Raw genomic sequence first — 24,389 nt, forward strand, 5'->3', positions numbered from 1 at the left:
ACTGGAGATTAGATGTAGGACTGTTAGCACATGAGGAGGTGTGTGCGGGTGAGGGAGGCCATCCAGAACTATGTAGAGATAAATGACACAAGGGAAGTTTAGGCAGCAAAGGTATGGGAGGCGTTGACGGCAGTAGTTAGGGGAGAGTTTATTTCGCTACAGGCTCATAGGGAGAAGGTGGAACGGGCGGAAATGGACAGGCTGGTTAGGGAGATTCTCCAGGTGGACAGGAGGCACCCGGAGGCCCCGGAGCGGGGTTGTTAAAGGAGCGGCAGAAGTTACAGATGGAGTTTGGTCTGCTATCTATAGGGAAGGCGGTAGGGCAGTTGAGGAAGGCGAGAGGGGCGGTGTGAGTATGGGGAGATGGCCAGCAGGATGTGAACACACCCACTCAGATAATGGGAGGCAGCTAGGGAGATAAGAATAGTGAAGGTTAGAGGGGGTAACATGATCTTCGACCCAGCGGGTTAAACAGGGGTTCAGGGAATTTTATACTAGGTTTTACGCGTTGGATCCCCCAGCCGGGGTGGAGGGGATAAGGCAGTTTTTGGATAGTCTGCAGTTTCCGAGGATGGCAAAAGCATTGGTGGAGGGTCTGGGAGCCCCAATCGGACTCTTTGAAGTAGTGGAGGGATTGGTGGCTCTGCAGTCGGGCAAGGTCCCGGGGCCAGATGGTTACCCAGTGGAATTCTATAAGAAGTTTTCTGGGGTACTGGGTCCGTTGCTGGTTAGGTCGTTTAATGAGGCTAGGGAGCGAGGTGTCCTTCCCCCAACAATGTCATAGGCTTCGATCTCCCTGATTCTGAAGCGGGAGACGGACCCAGAACAATTTGGGCCATACAGGCCAGTCTCCCTACTGAATGTAGATGCCAAATTGCTGGCCAAGGTTTTGGCCTCGAGAATAGAGGAATGTGTCACAGTGGTGTTAGGGGAGGACCAGATGGGATTTGTCAAAGCAAGGCAGTTAATGGCCAACATTAGAAGGCTCCTGAATGTTATCATGATGCCCTCCGAAAGCAGGGAGGTGGTCACTATGGATGCGGAAAAGACCTTCGACCGGGTGGAGTGGAATTATTAGTGCGAGGTCCTGGGCGGTTTGGGTTTGGGCAGGGCTTTGTAGACTGGGTCCGGTTGCTGTACCAGGTACCAGGGTCCAGTGTGCTGACGAACCAAGTGAGCTTGGATTATTTTAGACTGCACCGGGGAACGAGGCAGGGATGTCCACTCTCTCCATTGCTGTTTGCCTTGGCTATAGAGCCATTGGCTTTAGCGCTGAGCGCATCAAAGGGCTGGAAAGGATTAGTCCGGGGTGGGGTGAAGCACAGGATCTCATTGTAGGCGGACAACCTACTCCTGGATATTTCTGACCCGTTAGAGGGGATGGGAAAGATTATGCGGATCCTTTGGGAATTTGGCCAGTTCTCGGAGTATAAATTGAATATGGGTAAAAGTGAGGTCTTTGTGATCCAAGCGAGGGGGCAGGAGAGGAGATTGAGGAGATGCTGTTTAAAGTGGCGGGACGGAGTTTTCGATACTTGGGAATTCAGGTGACGCGGGGATGGGAGCAGTTACATAAATTAAATCTGGCTTAGTTGGTTGCACAAATGAAGGAGGGCACTGGCGGGGATGGTACAGACCATAAAGATGACAGTTCTCCCGAGATTTTTGTTTATTTTCCAGTGTCTCCATATTTTTATCCCAAAAGGTTTTTGATAAAAGGGTCAATGCAGTGATCTCTCGGTTTGTATGGGCAGGTAAAACCCCACGAGTAAGGAAGGTACTGTTGGAGCGGGCCGGGAGAGGAGGGCTGGCGTTACCAAACTTTAGGAATTACTACTGGGCGGCAAATATAGCCATGATCAGAAAGTGAATAGTGGGAAAGGGGTCAGTATTGGAACGAGTGGAGGCAGCATCATGTAGGGGCACAAGCTTAGGGCCTCTGGTAACGGCACCTCTGCCGTTCTCGCCGGCTTGGTACTTCACAAGCCCCCAGTTGTGGTGGCAGCTCTGAGCGTTTGGGGGCAGTGGCGGAAGCATATGGGGGTGGAGGGAGCGTTCGTGTGGGCTCCAATTTGTGGGAACCCCCGGTTATTGCCGGGGAGGTTGGATGGGGGCTTCGGAGATGGCTGAGAGCGGGGATTGAGAGGCTGGGGAATCTGTTTATCGATGGGAGATTTTGTTGTTTGGAGGATTTGGAGGAGGGGTTTGATCTGCCGGGAGGGAATGGATTTTGTTATTTGCAGGTGAGGGACTTTGTACAGAGGCAGGGCATACAGGATAAGGTAGTTTCAACAATGGGAGTGAGGGAGGGGAAGGTCTCGGAAATTTTTAAAGAGCTTCTGGAGTGGGAGGAAACCCAGATAGGAGAGCTAAAGCGTAAATGCGAGGATGAGTTGGGCAAGGAACTTGAGGTGGGTGTGTGGGAGAATGCTCTGAGTAGAGTCAACGTGTCTTCATCATGTGCCAGACTCAGCCTGATACAATTCAAGGTGGTTCACCGGGCACACATGACGGTGGCCTGGATGGGCAGGTTTTTGAAGGGGTGGAGGATGGGTGTGGGCGGTGTGCGGGCAGGTCCACAAAACATGTCCACATGTTTTGGACATGTCCAAAGCTTTGGGGATTCCGGCAGGAATTTGCCGATGTCATGTCCACGGTTTTAAAGACAAGGGTGGCACTGAGTTCAGAGCTGGTGATTTTCAGAGTGTCGGAAGACCCGGGAGTCGAGGGAACGAGAGAAGCTGACGTTTTGGCCTTAGCCTCCTTGGTAGCCTGGAGACGGATCTTATTGACATGGAGGGACTCCGCTCCCGCAATCAGGGATATGGGTTCGCAACATGGCCGGGTTTCTCAGGGTTGAGAAAATCAAGTTCGCCCTCAGAGGACCCAACGTTGGGGTTCATCCGGAGGTGGCAGCCGTTTATCACCTTCTTTGGGGGAAATTAAACTGTTAGCAGATACAATAACGGGGATGGGCAGGTGGGGGGGGGGGGGGGGGGGTGGTAGGGAATGAGGAGAGTAGGGGGAGATAGTTTAGATTAGACAATACCAGAGAGTGGAGGAGAAGGGACTGGGAAACTGTGTAAGCCATGCAGGCGGGGTGTGGTTGTTGGCTTGGGCGGGAGGGGGGAGGCATTATTTATTGAGTTATGCTTACTTTTGTAATTGCTGTTATGAAATCATACATGCTTTAATAAAATGTTTTTTTTTTTAAACATGTATATCCATAAGTAAAAGCATTTAAAAGCGTGTGAAGATTGGTTCCAGTTATGCTCTTCACCACTTGGCTGTCTGGGATAGAACATTAACTGCTTACGGTGTACACAGACAGACCACACCTCAAGCATCATTTAGTAAATACTCGGGGAAGATTGATCAGCAGCTCCGACTGACTGTGGATCCTTGTCCAACTTAAGTATACTTCGATAGTCTTAGCTTGGTACCAACCATGCTGCTGAAATTCAGCTATCAAGGATGACAAGAATGAATAAAAGTGAGAGCCAATTACAAATTTGTGAACCAAGCTTCAAATTTTCAGGTGTGTATGTTGACAAAGGGCCTGTCATACCTGGTTTCATATCACTCGGCACACAGTTGAAGTCTGATGGATGGAAGGTTGCTGGGACCTCCCATTTTGGTCAACACATCATGTACAGTCTTTGGTCAGAATAGTGCGACAGCTTCAGTACAGGCTTTGTTCAAGCGCAAAGTAGGTAAGGCAATTGCCATTAGCAAATGTGGATTTCGCAGTTTTATAGATAATGTCGCAACACTAACCTTCCTTATGCCTTTGGATTGTAATATTTATTCATTGAGCAGCCTGTCTGAGCAAAGTCAAATTAGCTTTCGAGAATTTCCAGCATGTGATTACACTTTCAAGGAAGTTAGGGAGGAAGTTAGGCTGTACATGGGAGGTTAATGATTGGTGTTGACCTTGTGGGAAGCTGGCGGGAACAGGGCATGGCCCTGGTGGGTGGCTATCGATGGATATGACCCAGCAGAGTCCAGAAGAGTAATCTTGACTCCATTTATTGAGTAAAAAGGGGTGCACTGTTCAGGGTTGTAGATTAGGGCAAAGTCATTACTAGGTACCAACTTTGTAATCAATCACCCTCTTTATTGGATTGTGAGTAACCCCAGTCTATATTGTGGCTGTCATGGAGAATGTAGAGTTGCACGGAGGTCTGTAACCACTTTCCCTGGGCAAACTCCTTCATCACTCATCTGTTAAGAAAAACTTTGGAAAACTAGTGATCAGTATTGAGACCTTGGTTGGTTCTGCCCCTCCCTCCTACATCTTCCAGCCAGGGCATGGTAACACAAGTGTACACATCTGTTTTCCTCCACCCCACAACCACAGCAAAAATTGAATGACTCAGCAGAAACCAAAGATTGTATTCCGGTGCTTCTGGTCTGTATGTCTCAACGTCAAGATACTTGCTCACTGTGCTATGTAAAGTGGTTAATAATTGCGGCTCACGATGCCCTCGCAGGAGAAGTTGTCTCAAAACAGAGGGAAAAGGGCCCAGATGGGCAGCATCAGAGTCCTCACGCGCTTAGAGGAACAGGCCCTGGAGGTCACTGGGGTGACTGAGGAAAGAAAGTGTGGGCACTGACATCAAACTTGGCCTGTGCCGCAGAGGTGTGTATCCATGTATCCATCGGCCTCCACCCAGATGACCTACCAGACGGGAGCTGTTCATGCCACACACAGTGGTCCTTCCTTCCCACTGACTACATGTCCATTCTCTCGCAGGTGCCAGGCCATCTTCCCCCTCCAGCCGTCTATGTGAACATCTCAGAGGATGCCACCATCGAGGCGTCACAGCTATCTCCCCCACCCTCCTCTAGCGCAGCACCACACAGTTCCTGATGCACTCAGGTGGAGGCAGGAACGTGCAGGGGGTCTGCAGTCTGTTGTCTGCTGGATCCCAGGAACCAACTGGATCCCAGTCTGATCCCGGATTATCCAGTGCCTCCAAGACATCATGTGTGCCAGCTATTACCTCCGGACCTAGGGCAACGCAGCAATGGCGGAGAATCCTGCTGCCTGGGCATCTTGATGGGCGTGGTCCAGGTCAAAGTTAATATAGTCAGATGTACAGGCGAACAGGTCTTCTGTGACTTCACGGATGCACTTGTGGGCTGTTTGTTGGGATATGCCACACAGGTCCCCGTTGAGCCCTGGAATTAAACCAAGGCATAAAAGTCCAGGTTGTGGTGACCTTGATGGCCACCAGGAGCGGATATCCTCCTGCACGTGGACATGTGGATTTGGCACCGGTACTGCACCGTCCCCTGTTGAGGTGGAGGCCATCTGTGGCACATGCTGTCCGACATCTCTTCAAACAGCCAGCGACGCCTGTACACCTTGGGCCGTCTTTGGCCTTCCCCTCTGGGTCCCTCCCTGACCTGATGCGTGGCCGGGTCAACAGGGGGTGGGGCAGGCCCATGCACATGGGCTGCTGTCTCGAGCCTCTGTCGACGCTGCTGCTGCCACCTTGTCTAGTGTCTGGCCGCCTGGACTGCCAATGGCACCATGAGGACAGCTGCTGTGGGGTCCACAGTTTCATCCATTGTGCCATACCTGTAAGGAATTGGGGAGATTGTGAGACTGATGATCAGTTATGGTTTCCACTCCAGTACCCTCTCAGCCTCCCCCACTCATACATTCCTTGCCATCTTTCAAGGTGCTAATCAATGAGACGCTTGTGCTGGGGGACCCCAACCCTGGAACGCGCACCAGGCCACAGCAGGATCCCCTGGGCACCCGACCCCAGACCCCCACCGGAAACGGTACTGGGATCGGGCTTGGGTACACCAGCCCCCGATCCACACATCCGTCCTCTGGTCGAGGGGGTAGCCTGAGTGCTCCGGCCAGCTCTTGGGTTTTCAATTATTGGCTGCGGCTCCTGTGGTAGTGCAGCCGCCAGTGTCCAGGCCTCACAGTGCGATCAGGATGCCAGGCAGTAGCACTCACCTACAAAATGGCACATCTACCCATGGGAATCCATTTGAGAGCTGTGAAGTGCTCAAATTACCAACATTGCCAATTACCTTCATCTGTGCAGCCAGAGGCTGCCACGGGCGGTGGAGGTTAAGATGACTTTCCCAACTTTACCACAGACAGAGGTCTGTCCCGGTGGTGTTTGGTGGGACAGAGAGGCAGAAACTGAAGTGGCCCCTGGGGGCCGGGGGGGGGGGGCGTGTGGCATGTCATTTTGGGGCCGTCGGTGCTGAGTCCCTCGCTCTATCTCCAGCCCAGGGGCAAACCCCCCCCCCCCCCCCCCCCATCCCCGGTGATCAACCCCCCCTGACCAGGCCTGTCCCCCCCCCCCCCGGCAAGCACTGGGCCAGCAGTCCTGGTTCGCCCCGGGCTTACTGCCCGCTTTCAAAGATGGCTACCCACCTCCTCCAATCCCCACAGCAGCTATTTCACTAGCTTCACATTTTTAAATAGCTGTGCTAAAGGGCACCTGCTGAGGAACCAGTTAGATCATGGGAAGCCATTACATAGGGGGTCCTTCCCGTTAATGGGCCTTAATTGGTGATTATTAGTTTCTTGCCACAACGGGATCTGGATTTCACCAACTGTAGCGGGTTTGTGAGATCTGAAACCGATTGCCGCCTGGCATTTCCCCCGATTTCAGAATCCCGTGATCGAACCAGCTCATTCGGATTCGTGCCCGGCATAGCCGTGAGATCGAGCCCAGAAGCACTGAAATTGTAATAGTCGTTTTTTTGGCCCACATTGATGAGAAAAATGCAAATTCCAGTACATAAAATATATTAAGTTATAAGAGATTATATAAAAGTGTGGCAAAGGTTTAGAAAGCTCTTCCGTGCCTTTTGGTCAAGATTACACCCCTGTTTTTCCTTCACAACATTAATTATTTTGGCATGCAAGCTACCCTGTGTTGTAAAAGTAACTAGCTGATTAATTCCAACAAGTGGTATTCATATTAATTTACAGATGCACCCCACTGGGAACCTTTTTTGAATTTATATCTGAAATATTCAATCAGCATTAATTCAAGGGCATTGTTGAGAAAATTCAGTGCTGATAATTAAAATATTTTGGTGCAATACATACCATGTTTTAAATGTGCAAATCATTGAATAAGATGACCAGATAAATATGGATGTCCTCTTGGCTTCTTTTGGAACTGTGAGCAACGTTGTGTATGTTTCCTTCCAAACACATGTCATGAGCCTTGCTAGTTATCATAATGAAATAATGTGGAAAATGTGCACTTTCAGACAATTTTACAACAAGCTTTCTATTGCTTGACAGATAATGACAAACACAATAAAAGGCAGGAGGAAGCCAATGCCACTTTTGAATGAAAGTGTTGATGAACCTCTCCAACGACCAGTTACACCTAGCATACACAGAGTGGGTCATATATCGTAAGTATTCTGAAATAACTCATACTTTGTTTTCTTTAATGATCAGGTTATTTGGTGGAAATCTTTCGATCCAGAGCATTATAATTTGTAATGCAAAACACAAATTATTCTTGTGACCGTTTTAATTTTGCTCTTGGTACAGAGCAGTTTGGGCTTTCATAGCCATGCGATGCCGGTGAAGTGAAACATCACAGTGTAGATTATTATTTATTGTTTATGTGAATTGAACAGAGTTACATCAGGTACCGAACAAATAATTTCAGCCTTTTCAGCAATGCATTTTATTTACCGTGCATGAGTATTGAGAAAACTATATTATTTCGAACAATGGCTGAAACAATAAATGGTGATGTATCCAATTTAAAGCTACCTGTTTGTGAAGGAAAGAAATACAAAAGCAAACCAAAGAATGAGAAGACAGAAAATCTTAAGAAAGAAAATAATTACTTGAATGAACAGGTTCTTGCCGTAGTTGGAGGACAAATGTGAACGGTGCCAGGGAGGCCCTGCCAATCACGCCCACATATTCTGGACCTGCCCCAGACTTGTCGGGTTCTGGACAGCGAGTCGATGTCCAAGATTGTGGGGTTAAGGGTGGAGCCGTGCCCGCGAGTGGCAGTCTTCGGGGTGTCGGACCAGCTAGAACTATATATGAGCAAAAGGGCTGATGCTCTTGCTTTTGCTTCCTTAATCGCATGCCGGAGAATTCTGCTCGGCTGGCGATCAGCAGCACCGCCAACAGCTGCGGACTGGCTGGCAGGCCTGTCGGAATTTCTTCATCTGGAGAAGATTAAATACACCATCCCCGGCGAGGGCTTCCACAAAGTGTAGGGGCTATTCATCAGCCTGTTCCACGACCTTTTTGAGACCAATAGCAGTTTGGAAGGGAGGGGGAGGGAGCAGTGAGGGTAGAAAGGACCACACAGAGCAGATAGGAACAAGGGGGAAGGAGGGCAGCAAGGGAGGAACGCAGGGAAACATCAGGACAGAGCCTCCTAGCAAAGCCAGAGGAGCAACAGTGACAAATCCAAATCAAAAGAGGGCCTATAGCCTGCACGATGGAAGAAAGGGCCTGAGATGGAGCCTGAACAACAAAAAAGGGTGAGGGGGGCAAGGTTGGTGGGGGGAAGGGTATGAAAAGGGAACATGTAAATTGTACATACGAGCTGTCTTGCTCACCCATTGTATAGTTACAGATGTAAAAATTCAAGAAAATTTTAAAAATAAGATCTTTTAAAAAAGGGACGGGGGATCGAGGTGCAAGAGGTTAAGGGGTTGGGCCTTGGGGGTTATTTCCAATGTTAGGCTTTTGTAAATTGTACCAGGTCCACAAATCATTTATGTTGTAGTGTATGAAATGAAAAACCTGAATAAAAACATTTTTAAAAATAATTAAGTAAAACACGTTACAAAATGTTTAGCATCTTAACTATTTATAAATGGAAGAACTAATTAATTTGCATTACTCTTCTTATTGAGTAGTCATTTACTCAGTCTTTTACACAGACACAGTCTCACGGTCTTTTACTCGTTTTGTTAATAAAATGTATTTGTCCTCACAGAATTTATCAAGGTTTCACTTTCTATGTGGTTTATAGGTTAGGAACTGCTTTGAATAAAAATGAAAGTAGAAGCCCCAGCACTGAGAGCAATCTGTATTCACAGCCGAGCACTCGGCCACCTACTCGAAGTGGGAGCAGAACAAGTTTTTCCGAGTTTGGTGCTTCTCCTGCCAGTAAGTTTAAAATCTATATGGATGGTAGAAAAATTCCAAGAATCTATGGGAATGTTTATTACTTCATACCAAATGATGTATTGATTTCTATTAATTGGAACTTGTCCATATATATTTTGCAACACTTGTCAGCAATGTCTTTCAGCAATGTGCTGGTTGAAGCATTTATTAAAGTATAAAACATAATAAGTACATTGTGCAATATTAGCACAGGTCTTACAGTTTCCAGATCATTGGAAATTGCCCGGGATTACAATGGGAATATTCCCTGCTCTCCACAAAAGAGTCAGAGATGTTGAACAGCTCTGATGTACTTACCTGGATAGTTGCCCAGGAAATATTAGACAGAACGAACCTAGTCTCTCTCCTTGATAACTACAGAATTGACCTCACCCCAGTAACTCACCCAGACCCGCCTGCCGACTGCACTAACCCCACAACCTGATCTAACTACCCATCCCCACCCAATCCTCCCGACCCACAGTGCCAATTCAACCACTACCCCAGCTGCTACATCACCTGCCACCCTATCCACCTGCCACCCTATGCACCTGCTGCTCTACCCACCGGCCACCTTAGCCACCTGCCACCATACTCACCTGCCACCTATAATATAACGACCAGCCACCCTACCCACTTGTTGTCTTACCCAGGTGCCGCCTTTCCCATCTGCTGCCATCTGCACCAGCCACCTACCTACCTTCCACCATAATCAAATGACTGACCATCCTATTCACTTGTTGCCCTACCCACCTGCCACTTCACCCACCTGCTACTTCGCCCACTAACCATCCTACCAGCTATATACTATTTCTGTACTTTGCAAGCCATTATGGAATTGCCGAACCCGTGCTGTTAATTAGTTTGGTTGCTGAATTCAAATAAATTAAAGCTGTGATGATAAATCACCCCTGTGCCTACATGTGCATTGATTCATCTTTGAAAAGTTATTGACAATACCAGCATTAAAATGTAACACATTCCACCTGCCAATCAAACACACTGCCCAGCTGCCACCTCACTCACCTGACATCTCATCTACCTACTTACCACCTCACTCACCATAAACACCTACCCCCTTACCCATCTACCTACCACCCTACCCATTCACCCAATTACTAACCTTTATCCATTCACCAATTCACTAACACTCTCACTAGTCCTTTCAACATACTACATGGCATCTAGTGCCATAAAAAGAGAGCATGTTGTGTCTTTTCACAGACTATACAGCCGCTGCAATGGAGATCTTTGAGGGTCACTGTGCTGTACATTTCTAGGAAAGCCAAGTTTGGAAGCCTCAGCAGGAAATGTGGAGCAGTGTTGAGGTAGACGAAAGTTTGAATAAAACATCCCCCAACAATGATAGCCGCTCCTCAGAATAGCCGAGTCAATATTTTACCAAAAATAAGGTGGGCTAAAGTTCTCAACTGCATCTCCCCACAAACTGATGGAGCATCAACCTATTTGTGGACTTGTTCTATCACATCCCTGTTCCTCCTCTCACCCTACCATTTCCTAGTTTTTGTACTGGATGGGTAGCTGCATGCGGGCAGATGTATGGAAATTCTAACTGAGGGAAACATGGCTTTTGCTGTATTTAACGACACTTCCCTTCATTGAATACTGATCCGAAGCCAACCATCTTAGATTGTCTAACATTCACCTGTCAGTATAGGGAGTCCTACAGGGAATCATCCAAAGACGTTCTAGTGATGTTGGAGTTGTATATGCTCCATAAAAACAATTCTCAAAGATGTCATTCTCTTCAGCTTGTGCAGTGGTTCCTTCTTCCTCCTTTCTCCCCTGACCTCACCCACAGTAGCAGGCCTGCTGCCATGGTGCAACACGTCTGTTTCCAGCCTTGTGCAATTATCTGGCACACACAAGACCTCAGTCCAAATCTTCTGGTCATTGCTGCTGCCAACAAAGATTTTCCCAACCCAGCGCTATTTTCTATTTCTTCTAGCATCTGTCATTTAACTCTAGCTGCCAGAATAGAGTCCCAAGTCTCCGTCTCTAGCTCCGAGTTAGACACACACAAGGTCCTGAGCAGCAGGGAATTGGCCATCAGAAGTTTGAACTCCCCAGGCAATTCTCATGTATGTCCATGTGTCATGACTTGTTCAGGTCTGATGCGCATCTTCCAACACCTGATCTCCAACAATAAGAATTATGATTATTGTTGTCACAAGTAGGCTTACTGCAATGAAGTTTTTAAAAAATAAATTTTGAGTACCCACTTTCTTTTTTTTCCCAATTAAAGGGCAATTTAGAGTGGCCAATCCATCTACTCAGCACATCTTTGGGTTGTGGGGATGAGACCCAGGCAGACACAGGGAGAATGTGCAAACTCCACACGGACAATGACCCAGGGCTGGGATCGAACCCGGATCCTCAGTGCCGTGAGCATGCAGTGCTAACCACTGTGCTACCATGCCGCCCAACACTGCAATTTAGTTATTGTGAAAACCCCCTAGTCACCACACTCCGGCACCCCCTAGTCACCACACTCCGGCACAAATGTACTTCGAGTACATTGAGGGAGAATTCAGAATGCCTCATTCACCTAACAAGCACGTCTTCCGGGACTTGTGGGAAGAAATCGGAGCATCTGGAGAAAATCCACGCAGACACGGAGAATGTGCAGACTTTGCGCAGACAGTGACCCAAGCCAGTAATCGAACCCGGGTCCCTGGCGCTGTGAAGCAACAGTGTTAACGACTGTGCTACCATGCCGCCCATAAGGAGTTCGGAAGATTTTGGCCCTCAACTCTCACAATCAAATTATCCAGGACTAGAAATTCAGTAAAATTCTTGCCCATGTCCCCAAATAAGAAGATTCAGGCCAGCAGTTTGAAGATGATTGACACAATTGGACTCATTGCTGAGTCCTGAGAGCAGGAATCAGGGAGTGTGGGATGAGATGCTAAACCAGTGTCTCTTTCTCAGTCTCAGTAAACAATGAGTGATTTAAAGCTAAACTCCAAAACAATACGATTCTGTGAAATTTCTCACCATCACTGCAAGACAGCCATCAGAATTCCAGACTTTCAGTTCAACATTGCGACCACCCTCATTCAGTCTTCATGAGCTGCATTCCACCCGTGATATTTATGTCTTCCCAAAAGCACGGGAAACAATACGTTCACTAGACTGCTAAATCATTCATTTTGCTTTTCTTTAAATTTCCCTTTATACATAAATGGAATTTCACAATTAAGATTCCCAAAATTTCACAAAGACTAAACTATTCAAATGAATAATTTTTAGCCATTTGGTATTGAGTATTGCTGAAAATAGATATTTTGTCGATAAAAGGCAAGACTAAAAGCTTCAAAGCTTTCTTTCTGTAGTTTTCAAGTTTAATCCCATTTTCGATGAAACTGTTCTTGTGTTTATTTCCCCACAGATTCTGACCGCAGCATATCACGGTTGGGTTCTCCAGTTGGTGATTTTGAGCGGAATCTTACAGCAGCTACAAGTTCATTAGGTATCAGATCTTTTGACAGATTGAATAAACAATCTATCAGGTGAGGAAACAGTGCTAATACTAAAATCCCCAAATTGTACTCTACAAGAAAAATCGTAATGAACATTTTCTCAAGACGTGCTTAAAATAATTACAAATTATTGCTAATCATTGCTAATTTCACCGGATTCCTCTGGAGAACGTTAATCATTTCACTTGATTGTATTTTAACAATCTGTGCTGAACACCATGGGGTGGATCTCCAGCTCCACCCGCTGAAAGCAGGATTTCCGATCGGCCAGAGTATTTACCACCCTGCCAACTTTGGTAGCAGAAGTGGGAAGGCAGATTATCAGTAGCAAAAATAGGAAGGCAGATTATTATTTGCATGGGTGTAAAGTGAGAGATTGTGAAAAACCCCTAGTCACCACACTCCGGCGCCTGTTCGGGTACATTGAGGGAGAATTCAGAATTCCCAATTCACCTAACAAGCACGTCTTCCGGGACTTGTGGGAAGAAATCGGAGCGTCCGGAGGAAATCCACGCAGATACAGGGAGAATGTGCAGACTCTGTGCAGACAGTGACCCAAGCCAGTAATCCAACCCGGGTCCTGGCGCTGTGAAGCAACGGTGCTAACGACTGTGCTACCGTGCCGCCCATAAGGAGAGGTGGAAACTCAGCGAGACCTTGGTGCCCTCGTGCATCAGTTACTGAAAGTAAGCACATAGGTACAGCAGGCAGCAAACAAGGCAAATGGTGTGTTGGCCTTCATAGCGGGAGGATTTGAGTATAGGAATAGAGATGTTTTACCGCAATTGTATAGGACATTGATGAGGGCACACCTGGAGTATTGTGTGCAGTTTTGGTGTCCTTATGTGAGGGAGGATGTTCTTGCTATGGAGGAAGTACAGAGGATGTTTACCAGACTGATTCCTGGGATGGCGAGACTGTCATATGAGGAGAGACAAATGGCGGGATTCTCAGATTGCCTACACCGGAATCGCGCGGCCACGGACCCGGCCATTCTGCATCTGTATCTGCAGGTAGAGCCGGGGGCATTACATGGTGCAGCTGCTAGCCCCCCACCGGATGGAGCACGGTGGGGGGCGCCGCTGACATTTTGGTCGTAACACCAGACGCTTCCTCCGGACATAGCCGCAAAATCGGAAATTCTAGCCAAAAGTATTTTAGGATTATATTCATTGGAATCTAGCAGAGTGAGACAGGATCTCATAGAAACTTACAAAATGCTAACAGGATTAGACAGGGTAGATTCAGAAAAAATGTTCCCGATGGTGCTACGGGTCATAGTTTGAGGATAAGGGATAAAGCCTTTAGGACTGAGGTGAGGAGAAATGTCTTCACCGAGAGAGTGGTGAATCTGTGCAATTCGCTACCACAGAAAGTAGTTGAGGCCATAACGTTGTGCAATTTCAAGAAGGAATTAGATATAACTCTTGGGGCTAAAGGGATCAAGGGATATAGGTGTAGGCGTGATCAGGGTATTGAACGTGATGATCAGCCATGATTATAATTAATGGCCGAGCAGGCTCGAAGGGCTGAATGGCCTCTGCCTGCGTCTATTTTCTAGGTTTCTATGAATCCCGTGTCAAGGCAATATCGAGATTCGTGAACGGATTCTCCGTGCCCGCCCCGTCAGCCATCGTGATGTCAGCAGGGCTTCCTGCCCCGACCCAGCGGGACCATGCATGTAGCTCATTAGAGCAATTTTGCATGTTATTGGCAGGCAGGGCACATCATTCACAAGTTAGGTGGGATACTTTTTACATACTCAGTGACTGTTTCATGCCTGCAGAGGGGGAGAGCAGCCAAAGGAGCCCCATTCCAAGGAAGACCCCTGATCTCAATCCCTCCAGTCCAGCACAAGCCAACCTGATCCCCACCTCATATGAAGGTGAATGCACCTTGGCACCCTGGCAGCAATTGTCGTGCGTGTATTTACCACGCCACCCCTCAGATTGCAAGGTGCCAATTTGGCACTGCCTAGAGGCGGGGCATGAAGGGGGATTGACGGTATGATTCTGAAGGGGAGAAATGGTGGAAAGGAAGCCTAAAGGGGGCTTCTGAGGAGCGAGGGTTGGGCCTTGCCTGCAAATAGGGTGGGGAGGGACGTGCCCTGCCAGCAGTCCGGGGGGGCGGGGCAGGTGCTGCAGCAGCTATTTCACAGTTGTGGGACCTGTCAGAGACATTAAATCCAGCCCCTCTCAGTTACAGTGCGCAGTCCAGTGAACCATTGAATGGCACGGTAAAGGCGATGTAGGCAAAATGTTTTTCCAAGTGTCATTAAATGGCATGTCAGCATCAGCACCAGCAGAATCACTCCGATTTTCCCACTGGTGGGAGCACTTGGTTGCAGTTCAGGAGAATCATGCGTCCATGTTCCTTTCAGGCATTCCTTTACAACAAATTATATCTTATTGAACTTCTGAACAGCTGTTTTAAAGGTTAATGATCTGCAACTCATTAGTGTGGACTAGGCAGAGCAGCTTTTCATTTTTACCAGGTGGAATTGAGCATTGCTCAGACAAGAAAGAAACATATCGGGATGATAGATGAAACAATTTCATGGCCAAACATGACCCATTTGATTGTCCTTCCATTTAAATTAACAGGAAGTACACCAGGTGAGCCTTCTCCCTTCTCATTTCTATCTTTGCATGGATGTGGTATAGATGATTAAAGTGTTCAGCAGAAGAGGTAATCAGATTTATAGATACATTCCCTTCCTTCCATTTTATCTTCTTCCCCTTTACTCTGATAATGTTTTTGTCCACTTAATGCAAAGAGGAAACAAGGTCTGCAGACCATTCAGTTGAGATCCAGTTGTTTAATGGTCCCCTTACAATGGTGGCAGAATTAGCTATGAGTCATGAAAAGGTGCTACTTCATCTTGAACTTTAATGAGATGTGCTATCAATTATCTTTCATTCATCCATTCTATTCTTTCTGTTCTTGCAGGCAAAATGATTTTGAAATTGCATTTGACAGTAAACCCAAGATTCCTAGGACTCCAGATGTTTCTACTAGCCCACGAAAGATCAAAACTCCACCAATTGCCCCTCAGTTTTCCCAATCTGGTCCTCAACAGACAAGCCGCCCAAGTTCTGGAGGATCCTCTAACAGAAGCAAACAGAGTGAGTAATAAAGACATTCAGTGACTTGGCAATGAGTTCCACAGATTAACCACTCTCTGGCTGAAGAAATTCCTCCTCATCTCGGTTTTAAAGGATCTTCCCTTCAATCTGTGGCTGTGCCCTCGGGTTCTAGTTTCTCCTACTAGTAGAAACATCCTCTCCACATCTGCTCTATCCAGGCCTCTCCGTATTCTGTAAGTTTCAACAAGATCACCCCTTATCCTTCTAAACTCCATCGAGTACAGTCCCAGAACCCTCAACCGCTCCTCATACGACAAGTCCTTCATTCCAGGGATCATTCTTGTGAACCTCCTCTGGGCCCTCTCCAAAGCCAGCACATCCTTCCTTAGAAATGGGACCCAGAACTGCTCACAATATTCCAAATGGGGTTTGACCAGAGCTTTATTCAGTGTCAGCAGTATTTCTCTGCTCTTGTTTTCTAACATATGACATTTGAACAGCCTTATCACTCTGTCTAAATTCAGATAGGCTGATTAAACATAATGCTGCTTATCATGTCATCTGTTTCTTACTTTGCATTGTTGTATGGAAAATAGAAGCAGGAGGAGGCAATTCAAGCCTTCAAGCCTGTTCCACCATTCATTATGATCGTGGCTGATCATCAAATTCAATGCCCTGATCCCACCTTCTCCCATATCCCACGATCCCTTTAGCTCCAAGAGCTACATCTAATTCCTTCTTGAAATTACACAATGTTTTCGCCTCAACTACTTCTTTGTTGTGAATTCCACAGATTCACGACCCAGGTGAAGAAAATTGTCTACACCTCAGCCCTGAAAACTATGGCCCCTAGTTCTGGACTCCCCCACCATTAGGAACATTCTTTCAGAATCTACCCTGTCTAATCCTGTTAGAATTTTATACGTTTCTGTGCGATCCCCTCACTCTTCTAAACTCCATTTAATATAATCCTAAACAACTTTGTCTCTCCTCTTGTTGCAGTCCTGCTATCCCAGGAATCAGCCTGGTAAACCTTTGCTGCATTCCTTCCACAGCAAGAACATCCTTCCTTAGATAAGGAGACCAAAATTGTACACAGGTGTGACCTCACCAATGGCCTTTACAATTGTAGGAAAACATCCCTATTCTTATATTATGAAGGCCAACATACCATTTGCCTATTTACTGCCTGCTATACCTGCGCGCTTACTTTTAGCGACTGATGCACAAAGATACCAAGGTCGCGCTGAGTATCCACCTCTCTCAATTTGCACCCATTCATATAATAAATTACTTTCCTATATTTTGCTATCAAAGCGGATAACCTCACATTTTACTGCATCTGCCAAGATAATGCCCACTCTGCCAAAACCCTGCTGAAGCATCTCTGCATCCTCCTCGCAGTTCACCCGCCCACCTAACTTTCTATCATCTGCAAATTTGAAGATAATGCATTTAGTTCCCTTGACAAATAATGAATACATAATGTGAACATTTGGAGTCCGAGCACATTTCCCTGGGGTACCCCACTAGTCACTTCCTGCCAATTGGAAAAAGACCCATTTATTCCAGCGTTTTGCTTCCTGGCGGCTGAACAGCTTTCTATCCATCTCAAGAAATTACCCGCAATCCTATGCACTTTAACTTTACATTGTAATCTGCACTGTGGGACGTTGTCAAAAGCCTTCTGAAAGTCTAAAAAAAAACACATCCACCGTACAAATGTGAGGTAATGCATTTTGGAAGGTCTAATACAGGTAGGGAATATACAGTGAATGGTAGAACCCTCAAGAGTATTGAAAGTCAGAGAGATCTAGGTGTACAGGTCCACAGGTCACTGAAAGGGGCAATACAGGTGGAGAAGGTAGTCAAGAAGGCATACGGCATGCTTGCCTTCATTGGCCAGGGCACTGAGTATAAGAATTGACAAGTCATGTTGCAGCTGTATAGAACCTTAGTTAGGCCACACTTGGAGTATAGTCAATTTTGGTCGCCACACTACCAGAAGGATGTGGAAGCTTTGGAGAGGGTGCAGAAGAGATTTACCAGGATGTTGCCTGGTATGGAGGGCATTAGCTATGAAGAGAGGTTGAATAAACTCGGTTTGTTCTCACTGGAATGACGGAGGTTGAGGGGCGACCTGATAGAGGTCTACAAAATTATGAGGGGCATAGACAGAGTGGATAGTCAGAGGGCGCGATTCTCCGCAAATGCGGAGAGTCGTTAAGGCTGCCGTGAAACCGGCCGTGTTTGACGGCAGCCTCCGCGCCCCCAACCGGGAACCGATTCTGTTCCCCGGTCGGGGCTAGCATCGCGCGGCCGTGAACTCCGGCATCGCGGGCTTAACGAATTTCGCTAAGCCCGCGCGCCAAAGTTAGCGACAGCTGACGCGTATGATGACGTCAGCCGCGCATGCGCGGATTGGACGACTCCAACCCGCGCATGCGCAGATGACGTCATCACGCATATGCGTGAAACCCGCGCATGCGCGGGCCGTTATGCCCCTCAGAAGCCCCGCGGACGGATCCATCGGGGCGGCGGAGTAAGAAAGAGTGCACGGGGTAAGTACCCGCTGCCCGCGATCGGTGGGCACCGATCGCGGGCCCATGGCACCCTTGGCGTGGCCGTGCCAATCGGTGCTATGGTTCCCCAGAACGGCACTTTATGGCCGTTTTTACGAACGGTGAGAGCAGGTGTGTTTTTAGGTCGTAAAAACGGCCGTAAAGGCCTTGGAAATCGACCCATCGGCCAGGGGAAAATCGCTGCTCGCCGTAAAAAAACGGCGAGCAGCGATTCGTGTCGGGGGGCGGCCGTGGGGGGGGAGAATAGCGGGAGGGCGTCGGACCAGCGTGGCCGTAAAAATTTGCGCCGCCCGCTATTCTCCGACGCGTCGTGAGTCCGGAGAATCGCGCTCTGAGACTTTTTCCCAGAGTAGAGGGGTCAGTTACTAGGGGGCATAGGTTTAAGGTGCAAGGGGCAAGGTTTAGAGGAGATGTACGAGGCAAGACTTTTAGACAGAGGGTAGTGGGTGCCTGGAACTCGCTGCCGGAGGAGGTGGTGGAAGCAGGGACGATAGTGATGCTTAAGGGGCATCTTGACAAATACATGAATAGGATGGGAATAGAGGGATACGGACCCCGGAAGTGTAGACGGGTAGCATGGCCGGCACAGGGTTGGAGGGTTGAAGGGCCTGTTCCTGTGCTGTACTTTTCTTTGTTCTTTGTTGTCCCTGGTGAACTCTACTAGATACATCTTCAAAGAATTCCAGTAGTTTCGTGAAGCATGGCTTTTCCTTTCGTAAATCTATGTTGACTTTGTATGATTGTACCAGATGCTGTGCTATGAAATCCTTGATAATGAACTTTAGAAACTTCCGTACTGTCGATGTCAGGCTCACTGGTCTGTAGTTCCCTGTTTTCTCTCCCTCCTTTTTTGAATAACGGGGTTATATTAGCTACTTTTCAATCTTTAGGAACCATTCCAGAGTCCAAAGAATTTCTAGGGCCACTTCCTTACGTACCCTGGGGTGTAGATTATCAGACCCTGAAGATTTATCCACCTTCAATTTTCCTCAAACCCATTTCTTTACTTTAAAAAAAAAAATTTAGAGTACCCAGTTATTTTTTTTTCCAATTAATGGACAATTTAGCGTAGCCAATCCACTTACCCTGCACATCACGGTAGCCCAGTGGGTAGCACTGTTGCTTCACAGCTCCAGAGTCCCAGGTTCAATTCCCGGATTGGGTCACTGTCTACGTGGAGTCTGCACATTCTCCCCGTGTCTGCGTGGGTTTCCTCCGGGTGCTCCGGTTTCCTCCCACAAGTCCCAAAAGACGTGCTGATAGGTAATTTGGACATTCTGAATTCTCCCTCAGTGTACCCGAACAGGCGCAGGAATGTGGCGACTAGGAGGCTTTTCAGAGTAACTTCCTTGCAGTGTTAATGTAAGCCTACTTGCGACAATAAAGATTATTATTATTATCTTTGGGTTGTTGGGGTGAAACCCACGCAGACACGGGGAGAATGCCCAAACTCCATACGGACAGTTACCCAGGGCCAGGATCGAACACGGGTCCTCAGCGCCGCAGGCAGCAGTGCTAACCACTGCACCACCGTGATGCCCAAACCATTTCTTTACTAATACTAATTTCCTTCCGCTCCTCACTGAAATTTGTGTTTCTCAGAATTTTCAGTACATTATTTATGTCTTCCTGTGTGAAGGCAGGAGGAAAGTATGAAATTAGTTCCTCAGCCATTTCTTTGTTCCCCTATATGAATCCTCATTTTCTGACATTAGTTTTTAGCAATTTTTTTTTCTTTACATACCTATAGAAACTTTTGCAGTCACTTTTTATGTTCCCTGCTAGCTTATTTTCATATTGTATTTTCCCCTTCTTAATTAATCCCTTTGTCCGCCTTTGCTGAATTTTAAACTGTTCCCAATACTCAGGTCTATTGCTTTTCCTTGCTAATTTGTAATTTAATAATGTTTATTGTCACAAGTAGGTTTACATTAACACTGCAATGAATCGAACCTGGGATCCTGGAGCTGTGAAGCAACAGTGCTACCCACTGTGCTATTGTGCTGCCCACTTTTGGAGTTCACTATTCGTCCCTTGAATGCCTGATATTTCCCGTCCACTGTCCTTCCTTTCAGTAATATTTCCCAGTCCATCATAGCCAGCTCATGCCTCATACCATCAAAGTTGCCTTTATTGAGGTTTAGGACCTTGGTCTCAGAATAAACTACCTCACTATCCACCTTGATAAAGAATTCTATCATATTATGGTCACTCATCCCCAAGGGGTTTTTCACAACTAGGTTACCAAATAATCCTTTTTCATGGCACAACACCCAGTCCAAGATGGCCTGTTCCCTTCTTGGTTCCTCCATGCATTGGTCCAGAAAACCATCCCGTATACAGTCCAGAAATTCCTCCTTTATTGTACTGTGACTAATTTGACTCACCCAATCTATATGCAGATTAAAGTTACCCATAATCACAGATGTTCCTTTCTCACATGCAGTTCTGATTTCCTGTCTAACGCTATTCCCAACATTACCACTGTAGTGTGGTGATCTGTATATCACTCCTACGAATGTTTTTTGCCCATTGGTGTTTCTCAACTCGACCAATACAGATTCCACATCATCTGTGCTAATATCTTTCCCCAATATTGTATCACTATCTTCTTTACTTAACAGTGCAAGTCCACTAATTTTTACTTTCTGCCTGACCTCCCCAAAGACTGAATAGTCTTCAATGTTTAATACCCATCCTTGGTCATATCTCCGTAATCCCAACTGTATCATATCCCTTTACGTCTATCTGCGCAACTAATTCATCCATTTTATTTCGAATGATCTATGCAGTCAGGTACAAAACCTTATGGCTAGTATTTTTAACATTCCTTGTCCCATTCTTACTATTTTTTACAGTGTCATTATCCGATACAGACCCTTGATTTCTCTGCCTAGCACTTTTCTTATTCCCCTCACTGTGTTTTTCTCTTGTTCTTGAATCCCCTACTCTCCATCATTTCATAGGTTCCCATCCCCCTGCCGTACAGTTTGAATCCTCCCCAACTGCTCTAGCAAGTACCCCTTCCAGAACATCAATCCCGATCCTGCCCAGGTGTAACCCATCCAGTTTGTACAGGCCCCACCTCCCCTAGAACCGGTCCCAATGCCCCAGGAATCTGAAATCCTCCCCCCCCCCATCTCTTCAGCCACGTATTCATCCAATATATCCTGCTATTTCTACTCTGACTCGTATGTGGCACCAGTAATAATCCTGAGATCAGTATCTTTGAGGTCCAACTTCTCAACTTTCTTCCTAACTCCCTATATCCCGCTTTTAGGATCTCATCCCTTTTTTTTTTTAACCAATGTCATTGGTACCGATGTGTACCACTATCACTGGCTGTTCACATCACCCTCCAGAATGTACTGTAACCTATCCCAGACAACCTTGACCTATCACCAGGGAGGCAACATACCATCCTGGAGTCTCATTTGCAGCCACAGAAACACCTGTCTATTTCCCTTTCAATTGAATCCTCTATAAATATTGCATTCCCACACTTTTTACTCCTCCGCTCAGCAGCAGAACAAACCCTGGTGCAACAAATTTGGCTATTGCTGCTCTCCCTTGAGGTCATTCCCCTCAACAGAATCCAAAACGGTAGATCTATTTTGCAGGGGAAATGGCCACAGGAGATTCCTGCACTGCCTGCCTAGCTCTCTTGCTCTGCCTGGTGGTTACCCATTTCTTTCCTGCTTGTGGAGTCTGAGCCTGCGGTGTGACCACCTCTCTTATAGGTGCTGTCCACAACACTCTCCACCTCCTTTCTGCTTTGCAGTTTTCTTCATTTAGTTTTTCTCCTCTCTTTCAGTTTCTTTCTTTCCCCTCTATACAGTCTACTTGCAGTGGGTGGGTGTTGGTATTTGTATGCAAGTAATAATTTCCTGTTATTTTTTCCGATCTCTGCCCAGCAAGAAAAAAATAACCTTGTGGCGGGGTACTCTATGATGCATGTGAAATGACTGTTAACACCTCAGCTTTTGGGCTGATTCAGTCTGTTAAAAAATGCATTTGTGTGTATACGCTATCTAATTCATTTGATAGTGCTGTGTTTTGAGGAATAAGAAATATCTGTCTTTTCAACTTGACATTTTCCTGTCTTACATTTAAAATATACAGAATTGTTGTGCGATAATTTGAGACATCCTGTCACCTTGAAAAACAACTTTATGAATGCAAGACCTGTTTTTGCTGTTCATTTCAGATCAATTGGTGTAATCTCGAGTCCTTTTGTCATGCTTCTGGGAAAGGATTTTAAAAAATTATTTCATGGGATGTGAACGTGTCTGGCAAGGCCAACCAATTGTTGCCCATCCATAGGCTATAGAACATACTGTGCAGAAGAAGGCCATTCGGCCCATCGAGTCTGCACTGCACCACTTAAGCCCTCACTTCCACCCTATCCCCATAACCCAATAATCCCTCCTAACCTTTTTGAGGCACTAAGGGCAATTTAGCAGGTCCAATCCAGCTAACCTGATCGTCTTTGTACTGTGGGAGGAAACTGGAGCACCCGCAGGAAACCCACGCAGACACAGGGAGAACGTGCAGACTCCGCACAGTGACCCAGCGGGGAATCAAACCTGGGACCTGGCACTGTAAAGCCACAGTGCTAGCCAATTGTGCTACAGTGCTGCCCTAATGGTCCTCGATAAGGTCCTCTATTTTTGCTGGCATCGATTTTATATACAAGTAATTTTGTTGTGCATTCTTGGGGCTGAATTTTATTCTGGGGCTGGTGTTGGACCTTTAGTTGTCTTAAGGTGGGCCTTCTATCCCCATCAGCGAGAAAGTCCTGCTTTTAATAGCTGCTGGTCAAACAGATGGGACCAGTGGCCACTGCTGGGATGTTAGCCAGTCCTGAAGACAAGCAGCTTGGTACTGGATTTACAGGATCTCCCTGGGGCCAGTGTGGCGGGCTCTGTGAGGAAAAATGCAGGGGATGAAGTACTTTGCGGGGGGTTGGCCTCTGATGGGCACAGGGTGATTGACAAGAAGGCAACCCCACCCCTTCCCAGTCACATGACTTGCCAAGGAAAAAGCTCTGAGTAGTCTTCATTGGCCCAAGGACAAGGGAGCTGCGCAACACCTCCACCTCCCATGGGAAAAATACCCACCAGGACAGTTGGATAGGCAGTGGGCATGATGCCCCTGCCATGACATCCAATTTTATACTTCTGCATCTGCCAACCTTCCTCTGGGGGAGTTCAAGACCCAGCCTTGATAATATATACATAGGGTGCGATTCTCCGCAAATGCGGCGAGTCTTAAAGGCTGCCATGAAACTGGCCGTGTTTCACGACAGCCTCCGCGCCCCCTCCCAGGACCCGATTCTCCCCCCTGGGCGGGGCTAGCAGCGAGGCCCCATGAAGCACGGCATCGCGGGCTTAGCGACCGTCGCTAAGTCCGCGCGCCAAGCGTCACACGGCTGACGGCTCCAACCCGCGCATGCGCGGATGACGTCATTACGCAGACGCGTCAAACCCGAGCATGCGCGGGCCGTCATGCCCCTCAGCCACCCCGCGGACTGATCCTGCGGGGTGGCGGAAGAACAAATAGTGCGCGGGTATCGGACCCGCTGCCTGCGATCGGTGCCCACCGATCGCAGGCCCATGCCACCCTTGGCACGGCCGTGGTGCGGCCGTGCCAATCGGTGCCATGGTTGTCCGGGACGGGCACTTTGCGGCCGTTTTCACGAATGGTGAGAGCAGGTGTGATCGCGTTCGTGAAAACGGCCATAAAGGCCTGGGAACTCGGCCCATCGGCCTGGGGAGAATCGCTGTTCGCCGTAAAAAACGGTGAGCAGCGATTCGTGTCGTGGGGCGGCCGTGGGGGGGGGGGGGGGGGGGGGGGGGGGAGAATAGCGGGAGGGCGTGAAAATTGTCGGGAAGGCCCTCCCGCTATTCTCCGACCCGTCGTGGGCAGCGGAGAATCGCGCCCATAGACTTTGCTTATTGCCAAACTTTAGTCTGAACTTTTGCACTATGAACAATTGACTTTGAAAGTGTGACCTCCTCGTGTGTTTTGTCCAACCTTTTTGTTGGACATTGCTGTTTGCTGTATAATACTT

At 47.4% G+C, this 24,389-nt stretch overlaps 1 protein-coding gene across 4 annotated transcripts in view; it reads left to right on the forward strand.

Moving 5' to 3' along the window:
* Positions 1 to 24,389, forward strand: part of LOC119976591 (lisH domain-containing protein ARMC9) — a 234,618-nt gene that overhangs the window by 193,447 nt on the left and 16,782 nt on the right. For all 4 annotated transcript variants that reach the window (XM_038817196.1, XM_038817194.1, XM_038817198.1 and 1 more), the window contains 4 exons: positions 7,295 to 7,410; positions 9,009 to 9,145; positions 12,558 to 12,678; positions 15,598 to 15,773. In XM_038817196.1, coding sequence (XP_038673124.1) covers positions 7,295 to 7,410; positions 9,009 to 9,145; positions 12,558 to 12,678; positions 15,598 to 15,773 — 550 coding nt within the window. The remainder of the gene's footprint in view (positions 1 to 7,294; positions 7,411 to 9,008; positions 9,146 to 12,557; positions 12,679 to 15,597; positions 15,774 to 24,389) is intronic.

Source organism: Scyliorhinus canicula, chromosome 13, assembly GCF_902713615.1.
Source record: "Scyliorhinus canicula chromosome 13, sScyCan1.1, whole genome shotgun sequence".
NCBI classification, from domain to species: domain Eukaryota; kingdom Metazoa; phylum Chordata; class Chondrichthyes; order Carcharhiniformes; family Scyliorhinidae; genus Scyliorhinus; species Scyliorhinus canicula.